Source organism: Alnus glutinosa, chromosome 5, assembly GCF_958979055.1.
Source record: "Alnus glutinosa chromosome 5, dhAlnGlut1.1, whole genome shotgun sequence".
Taxonomy (NCBI): Eukaryota; Viridiplantae; Streptophyta; class Magnoliopsida; order Fagales; family Betulaceae; genus Alnus; species Alnus glutinosa.
Genome location: NC_084890.1, coordinates 14329878 through 14338721, shown reverse-complemented (window position 1 = coordinate 14338721; position 8844 = coordinate 14329878). Strand labels below are relative to the sequence as shown.

At 36.3% G+C, this 8844-nt stretch overlaps 1 protein-coding gene across 1 annotated transcript; it reads left to right on the top strand.

The window, feature by feature from the left end:
- The first annotated feature begins 927 nt into the window (after window positions 1-927).
- LOC133868602 (potassium transporter 11-like) lies at window positions 928-8837 on the top strand. Its single transcript, XM_062305532.1, has 8 exons — window positions 928-1056; window positions 2410-2635; window positions 3117-3362; window positions 5608-5658; window positions 5783-6043; window positions 6169-6336; window positions 6957-7211; window positions 7746-8837. The coding sequence occupies exons 1-8, from the start codon at window positions 928-930 to the stop codon at window positions 8771-8773; spliced, it is 2364 nt and encodes a 787-aa protein (XP_062161516.1). The 3' UTR covers window positions 8774-8837.
- The last annotated feature ends 7 nt before the right edge of the window (window positions 8838-8844 follow it).

The following is an 8844-nucleotide window of genomic DNA, read 5'->3' as shown; positions in this document are numbered from 1 at the left end:
AGTCATACTTATATCATTAATTGAGAGAGAGGGGCTACTTGTATCATTAATAGAGAGAGAGAGAGAGAGAGAGAGAGAGAGATTAAATAGACCAGTTCAATTTTATTTAAAAGACCGGTTCAGTATTTAAATGACCGGTTTAGACACTAAAAAGTATGGGTTCATACCACGTGTCACTATTCTATGTCATTCTAAGGAAAAATTCGGCTTTTATATATATATGATATGATATGATTACTAGTTGGGGTATCTAAGTCATTGAAATCCGACCATTAGAACTTAACAGACACTTAATCTTAACCATTAGATTAAATATTTATTAACGTTTATTTAATTATAACTGTTAGATTGTAATTATTAGTACCGATCACTTGATTTCAACCTTAAATCATATTAAGTTTGATCTTAAAAGTTTAGTTTATTAATGGTTCAGTAAATCTGGCAGTTGGATTTACCTTAGAAGTATTCCAATGGTTTGGATCAAACTATCAAATCGAATGATTTGACAGACCAAGTGCCCTACATGCCACTGTCGTGCGTATCCGGTGCAAACCGTACTAGATTATACACACATATACATACACCAAGCATTTGCTTGAAGTGTGATGGGCATTTTTAAATGCTAACTTGACTTTATCTTTTTTCCGCATGGGGCTCTATTTGTTCAAAGCTATTTAAAACCTTTCATTTAAAACATTCTCAAACCACGAATTAAATTACTAATTTTGGAAATGCTTTAACAGTTTGGTTCGTTGGCATTTGAGAAAAATGGAAAAGCATTAAGAAATTGTGAGAAAAATGGAAAAGGGGATTGAGAATATGAGAGTCTGGCCGGAGTAATCAGAGATAGGCGCATATATTGGAGACGTTGATTGGGTAAAGCTTAAAAAGGGTCAGAATTAATCATATCTGTAAAAGAGTTGCAAAATGGCCTCAAGAACAGGGATTGACGAGGAAACTGGTGATCATAAAGGTAGTATGTGGAAGTTGGATCAGAAGCTTGATCAACCAATGGATGAGGAAGCCATGAAGCTTAAAAGTATGTCTAGGAACAAGGTACATTTGCATTTTTCCATATAAGAAGTTATATTCATGTTGATAGGTTACCAAACAGATGGGATGAATTACTACCTTTTTCTTTAAAAGTTAAGAAGCATGAAAATGGTACATCCCCCTTCTTCTTCTTTTTTTAAGAGAAACCCTTCCGAGGTAAAAGAAAAGATAATGCTATAGAAATATAAAATGAAAAGCAAAATAAAGAAAATAAGAATAAAAATTTTACGTGGTTCGGTCTATAACCTACGTTTACAGGGTAAAGCTCAAAGGGTTACATTATTGCTCTTATTTCTTGATAGAAATTGTATAATAAAATGACCTTATTATAGTTGAATAAAACCATGAATACAATAATTACATAATCAATATATAACATATGAGAATTAGAAGAGATACATAATCAATATGTAATATAAGAGAATTATGAGGATAATGCATGAAAGTTACATAATTAATATGTGACGTATGAAAATTATGAGAGTAAATAATACATTAACATGCATGACCATTTCGTGTATCCATCATTGTTGGATAAACCTCAGACATGCCCAAAGCGCCCTCTCCACATGGATCGGGCAATGCTCAGGCTTTGCCTGCATGCCGGCCCCAAAGAATTGTTTACACCAAGAGGAAATGAAAATAGTACATCATAAGTACATGATGGATCAATTCTACTTTGTTGAAGTAGAAAAAAAAAAAAAAAAAGAAAAAAAAAAACCATAGGAAGGAACGTAATAAAGTCGTTAAATTTCGAATCTGCATTGTATTGATTGTATATGGATTATAATTTTTAAGTACTAAACTTCGAGGGGTTGGCTCAAGTGGTAAGGCTCTTGGCCTTGGTGACATTTCCACCAGGTCTAAAGTTTGAATCCCCTTGGGTGAAAACAATTTCTTGGGCTAGTCCGCCGGCGAAGCCAGAGTTTTACCTGATCTATGTGGAGGGGGCGCTTTGCACAGATCTGAGTTTTATCCGACAGAAATGAGTACATGAAGTAACTTTTCCTTGGAGGCAGGGACGGAACTAGGGGGGCCGGTAGGGACCATGGCCCTCCCTCACTTCCAAAAAAAAAATTAGCCTATTGTCTCCTACCAACAAATTTTTTTAGCCCTTGGCTCTTGCCCATGAGAGCTTCTGGCTCTGTCCCTACTTGGAGGGGTTCCTCGTCATAAAAAAAAATTAAGTACTGTATATTTGAAGCATGCAGTTCCATGACATGAGCTGTAGATAGCATAGAGACACTCACTGATTGCATCCGAAGAATAAGAAGAAGCTGGAGAGATTTAGGATTTTTGTATTAATTGTTACTTTCAAAAAGCTTCTCCCTGTTGATCCAGTGTTGTTTCCTCTAGGAAATTTCAACCCTAATGCTTATGCAACTTGCATTCCAGAGTCTTGGAGTGGTCTATGGAGATTTAGGGACATCTCCTTTGTATGTTTTCTACAATACATTTCCTCACGGAATTGCAGAAACAGAGGATGTGATTGGAGTTCTATCGTTGATTATATATTCCCTTACTCTTGTTCCACTCATCAAGTATGTCTTCATTGTGAGTAGAGCAAATGATAATGGTCAAGGTAAATTGTTCTTTTCTAGCAACTTCTTTAATGTTCTATTCCTGCATATCTAAGTAATAATGTTCCATTTTAGCTACCAATAAGAAGAACAAGGGCACATTAACATCAGGCATTTTATGCAGGATATATGGATACTAGTTTTGATGTATGACATCCACCTCAATCGTGTGTACTGAAAGAACAGAACGAATTTACAGTTGAAAATAATTTTTTATCCAAGATCATAATGTAGTGAGAAACTAAATATCTTAAAAGTCTAGAGGTAACACATAAAGTTCTAGATCAGGGTTGCTTCTATATGCCACAGAATTATCCTTTGACACCCCTTTTGATTTTAGAATAAAGTCCAAAATGTAATACAAATTCTTGATTTAGAAATGGCTTCAATGATTTAACTGCATTCTTCCAATGGTATCATAGCTTAAAAACTAGTAACTTTCTTTTTGATGAATTAAGCACGTATACCTGTTTGATACTGCAGGTGGAACTTTTGCTCTTTATTCACTCCTCTGTCGACATGCAAAAATAAAGAATTTCCCTAACTATGACCGAACTGATGAAGAGTTAACAACATATAGTCATTCTTCATTCCATGAACAATCATTTGCTGGAAAAACCAAGAGATGGCTGGAGAGACGAGCATTTAGGAAGAATGCACTTCTTGTACTTGTCCTTGTTGGATCTTGCATGGTGATTGGTGATGGGATCCTCACTCCAGCTATATCAGGTACATTTCTTCATGCATCCTTGTGGTCTTTTATTTACCTGTCAGAAGGGCAGAACTAGCATTTGGAATTTGGGGGGTAAAACTATAAAATAAAATAAAAATTGGTGGTGCTCATGCAGCAGCAAGGATCCGCAACTCTCGAAAGGGGCCACCAACCGCCCGAATCACTGTAGATTATAGTTTTCAAAGGATTAGAAGAGTATTTTTTTTAAAAAAAAAAAATATGGAAAATAGGCCACCATGTAGCTCTGCCCCTGCTTGGTAGTGGATGAGATTATAGAGGAAACAAAATTCAATCTCTACCTTTAAATCCTGATCATCTTTACAGCATCATGACCAGTTACTTCTCTTGCTTTTGGAAGTTCTAAAAAAGAAATTAAAGAAAACAAATTTTGCTAAAGATTCATGATTGGTAATGGAGTGAGGAAATATCAAGCCTAAAAGAGGAGCTGAGATTCATGCTTTAGTCTTCTGTGTAAGTAACAGTTGGCATCCTTGCATTGTCACATTTTATTTGCACCAAAACCGAAATAGGTACACATAACTCTTTCTCAAACACTCTAGAAATCTTAATTGAGTGGCGCTTTAGATTAATTTATCTCACATCTTCTAGGTATTACCGTATTATATCAAAACACAAGTTCATGTTTCTATGTGCATGAGAGTTTGTCTGTGTTTCTTATATTGTAAAACAAAAAACTTTGTTTTAAGGAGGAGCATGTAAGACTACAAGAAATGGAACTCCCAAGCTCAGATAGGCACACACACAACCTTGTACACATTTGCATTCGTCAACTAAAACAAAAATGGCTTTGAAGTCCTCTTCTCCAACCAAAATCCTAGAAAAACATTTAGTTATGAAACACGCTCATACTATGAAAGATTTATATCAAGCTTGCGCAGATTACAGAAAGGAAACAAATGGGTTTATCCTAAAATCGATTTGGAGTGTTGGACTAAATATGTTCAGCTTTGTCAATTCATTCATTCATAAATAGGTTCATCCTAAATTCAGCTATTAGTGAATTTCGAGATTGTCCATTATGGTCACGAGTTTCTTCTGTACTTACTATAAATTTGACTTAGACAGTCATGAATTTATAGTTCCTACATCACTGTGAGATTGTGTCAATGCATTCCCTTATACATAGGTCAATTAGGTTTACTGATCTTGATTCTGATATACATAGTTAACGCAACAAATGCAATTGAGTTCATCCTTTATTTCTTTAGTCATGGTGTTATCTTCAGACCAAAAAAAAAACAAAACAAAAAGCAAAAAAAGGCCATGGAATACCTTAATTCCATTGTAAAGATTATGTTGAGGTTCGAGGAATAATCTCCTTCATAGTGCGCTGGAGGTTGGCTATGTAAATCTGGTACAGATACTATTATATGTAACATAGAATGAAATATTATCAGATATCTAAATTGCAGAGGCCAAATAATCAAATGACACAGTTTTCCTCCAACCCTACCTATAAAAATGCTATGTGTCTATTGTACATGTAAAAAGCACATGCTTTTTAAATAGCAAAGACATAATTGAAAGAAATTTTATTAAAAAAGCATGTCTCTTCCAACTTTGTCATTACTATTTAAAAAAAAAAAAAAATGATTCTCACATGCAAAATAGACACGTCATTTTATACATTGGGATGTCTGGACGAAATTTTTGTCCATAATCAAATATGCACTTAGCTTGTTTATAGTAGGACAGTACATTTATATAAATAGGTCTTAGAGAAGGATTAGTAAATAATATTTCAGTTCAAAAGATACCAGTGTGCATAGGTTTCCAATATTTAATTGGTTCTTTTACCTATTGGTTATCTCCCATATTATAAATCTTCAGTCTAGCCTTAAGATGAATCAGAAATGCATATGAACACACTGTACATTTTAGATTGTGTTGAACTTTGCATGTGTTACTTGCTAAGCTTGAGAGAATTTTTTACCCATGTGGCCATGTCATGTTGACTTATACATCTTTGAACAGAAACCTACCAATTAAGTGTCAAAAACCTTTGAACAGAAACCTACCAATTAAGACCTTTTAAGGGGAGGTTGGCATTTGATATTCCCCTACTTAGTCTTTTTGTAATGCTTCTCTCACATCCAGCACATGTCCTTTACACGCTATATGTCTAATGTTTTCTTATGTAAGGTTTTACAGCCTATATAAGTATTACTGAATACTTTCCTTAATTATCAAATAGTTGCTTAACCATACTATCTCTTACAGTTCTATCGGCTGTTGATGGGATTAACATAGATCACCCCAAGTTGAGTGAAGGTATCTCATTGCTGCTGAATCATAGATTTTTTTTTTTTTCACAGTTGCTTCGTGCATTTGCAACTCGATTTCTTCTCCCTGGTCATCACAAGTCTATATAACATAATTTACTTTTTTTCCACAGATGCAGTCTTGATCATTGCCATTGCTTTAATAGTAGGTTTGTTTAGCATTCAACACTATGGTACAGATAAAGTTGGCTGGCTCTTTTCACCAATTGTGTTCCTCTGGTTTCTCTTAATTGGAGGTATTGGCATACACAACATTTGCGTGTATGACAGCAGCATCTATAAAGCCTTTTCTCCAGTCTATATATATAGGTATTTTAAAAGGGGAGGGAGAGATAGCTGGGCATCCTTGGGAGGTGTCATGCTTAGTTTAACAGGTAAGCTTCGTTATCTGAGTTAATCTTCTCTTTTTTACACTTTTAAGGTTCACAAATATTACAGAAAACCAAAAAAAATAAAAAATTGATATCAGAGTTGGGTGACTAGTTATGAACCATCACAGGCACAGAGGCACTTTTTGCCGACCTCTCTCATTTCCCAGTTCCAGCCATACAGATTGCTTTCACGGTAATTGTATTTCCTTGCCTGCTGTTAGCCTACGCTGGACAAGCTGCCTACCTCATGAAAAACTCAGACCACGTGGTTTCTGCATTTTATTATTCTGTTCCAGGTTTGTTCTGATCCAAAAGATCTGAATCACTTTGGGGGAGGGGGGGGTTTATAAGGTGATTGAAATCTCTCGTGTCTTACTTTAGTCCTTTTCATGGTCATTTTTTGTAAAAGAGAGCATCAATATTAATGCAAAGCACTCATGGGATCATTAGATTTGCTCTCCTGGAAACTTCTAGATGTCTTGCCATAAATTTTGGAAGACCATTCTAGGAATCAGGTATCTTCTAGGTGCTATTTGTAATTATGAAGCATTTTTTTCTCCTATAAATGCAAAGTAGGTTCACTAGCATATCATACTTTGCAAAGATCAAAGGTCTCTTTGCCTTGCTGATCTCAGAAAACTCAATTTTTGCAATTATATGCGTTTCTGAATAATTCATCAGTTTGTAGCAGCCAAAATGTTGTAGGGTTTCGCAACTAATACGGTACATCCATGTATAATTGGAAATTTATTCAATTTCATTGAACAATGTTTGTGGGATAATCTCTTAAAAAATGTCAGCTTAATAGTTCAAGGGATACTTAAAAAAAAAAAAAATGTCGTCAGAATGGTTTGGATGTTCCATTCTATGCGGCAAGGGTCAGTCTCTCAGATGCTGATTATTCATTGTTCTGCAGGCAGCTTGTATTGGCCAGTATATGTTGTTGCAACTGCAGCTGCAATCATTGCAAGCCAAGCCACCATATGTGCAACTTTTTCATTGATCAAGCAGGCTGTGGCACTTGGCTGTTTTCCAAGAGTCAAAGTTGTTCATACATCAAAGGAGTTCCTTAACCGGATATATATTCCCGATGTTAATTGGATCCTCATGATTCTATGCGTCACGGTGACAGCTGGCTTCAAAGATCAAAACCAAATTGGAAATGCTTCTGGTAAGTTTATCCTCTTTTGAACATGGAGAAGTTTATTCGATCCATTTGTCTTTCATTCTGTTAAATCAATCTCTCTTTGTGAGAGAGCCAACTATTCTGAATTCGTCTCAGCATCTCACACTGTCAAGAAGAATGCAGTTTCCATTCTGCTGATGTCTTGTTATAAATGAATTGTTACCAAGGCCCAAGGGGATGTATTTGGATGTGAAGAAAATGTTCATGGATATGACATTCGCCATGTCATTTCATCTATTCAGTATTGCTTCCTTACTTTGTAACATCTCTTTATCCCATTGACTTCCCATGATACATGCCCTCAGCATAGCAGAGCAGTGTACTTGTTGTCTACATCTCTCAGTTGAGACATTGTTATCATATCTAATTTTAAATATTTAAGATAATGGCATATTGTGATCAATATGATGCAGGTGATCTTAGGGCTAATTCTGCTAGGCAAAACTCTTGTTATTTGTCTGACCTTGCTTCTTTTTGAGTCTGTTCTGATCAGTAGTATAACTTTTCATGTCACTGCAGGGGCAGCAGTTGTGTTAGTGATGCTGGTAACCACATTTCTTATGATTCTGATCATGTTATTAGTATGGCGTTGCCATTGGATGATTGTCCTGATCTTCACTGCCTTATCACTGGCAGTGGAGTTGACATACTTCTCTGCCCTAATCCTCAAGGTCAATCAAGGTGGTTGGGTTCCTCTTGTCATTGCAGCAGCTTTTTTTATCATTATGTATGTTTGGAATTATGGTACAATGAAACGCTACGAGTTTGAAATGCACTCCAAGGTTTCAGTGGCATGGATTCTCAGGCTTGGCCCGAGTTTAGGACTGGTCCGGGTCCCCGGGGTCGGACTTGTGTACAGTGAGTTAGCAAGTGGAGTGCCACACATTTTTTCCCACTTAATCACCAACCTACCTGCCCTCCATTCTGTTGTTGTTTTTGTTTGTGTGAAGTACCTTCCTGTGTACACAGTCCCAGAAGGAGAGAGATTCCTTGTGAAGAGGATAGGAACCAAGAATTTCCACATCTTCCGTTGTGTTGTGAGATATGGCTATACCGACCTCCATAAGAAAGATGATGATTTTGAGAGTAAGCTTTTTGATAACCTCTTCATGTTTGTCCGCCTTGAGAGCTTGATGGATGGGTGTTCAGACATAGATGAGCATGGTTTATATGAGCAGGAAACTGAGTCAAGAGATGAAAATGGCAATGAATCTCACTTCAATGTGAATCCCAACATTTCATCAGCAGACTCGATCTTGCTTGTTGACTCTCCATTGCATACAAACAATACTGTCATGTCTTCAAGTCAGACAAGCAAACAGAGCGAGGTTGATGAGATAGAGTTCTTGAAAAGCTGTAGAGTCGCTGGGGTGGTGCATTTAATGGGGAACACAGCAGTGAAGGCTAGGAGCGGATCAAAATTCTACAAGAAGATAGCCATAGATTATATATATGAGTTTCTCAGGAAAATGTGTAGGGATAACAGTGTGATCTTCCATGTTCCTCATGAGAGTCTCTTGAATGTTGGGCAGGTATGCTATGTATAACATTTTTGTGCCATGACTGGGAAGAAGAGTTGACTTCCAGCTCTTAGTCAGTGCCTATATCACAGATTCAC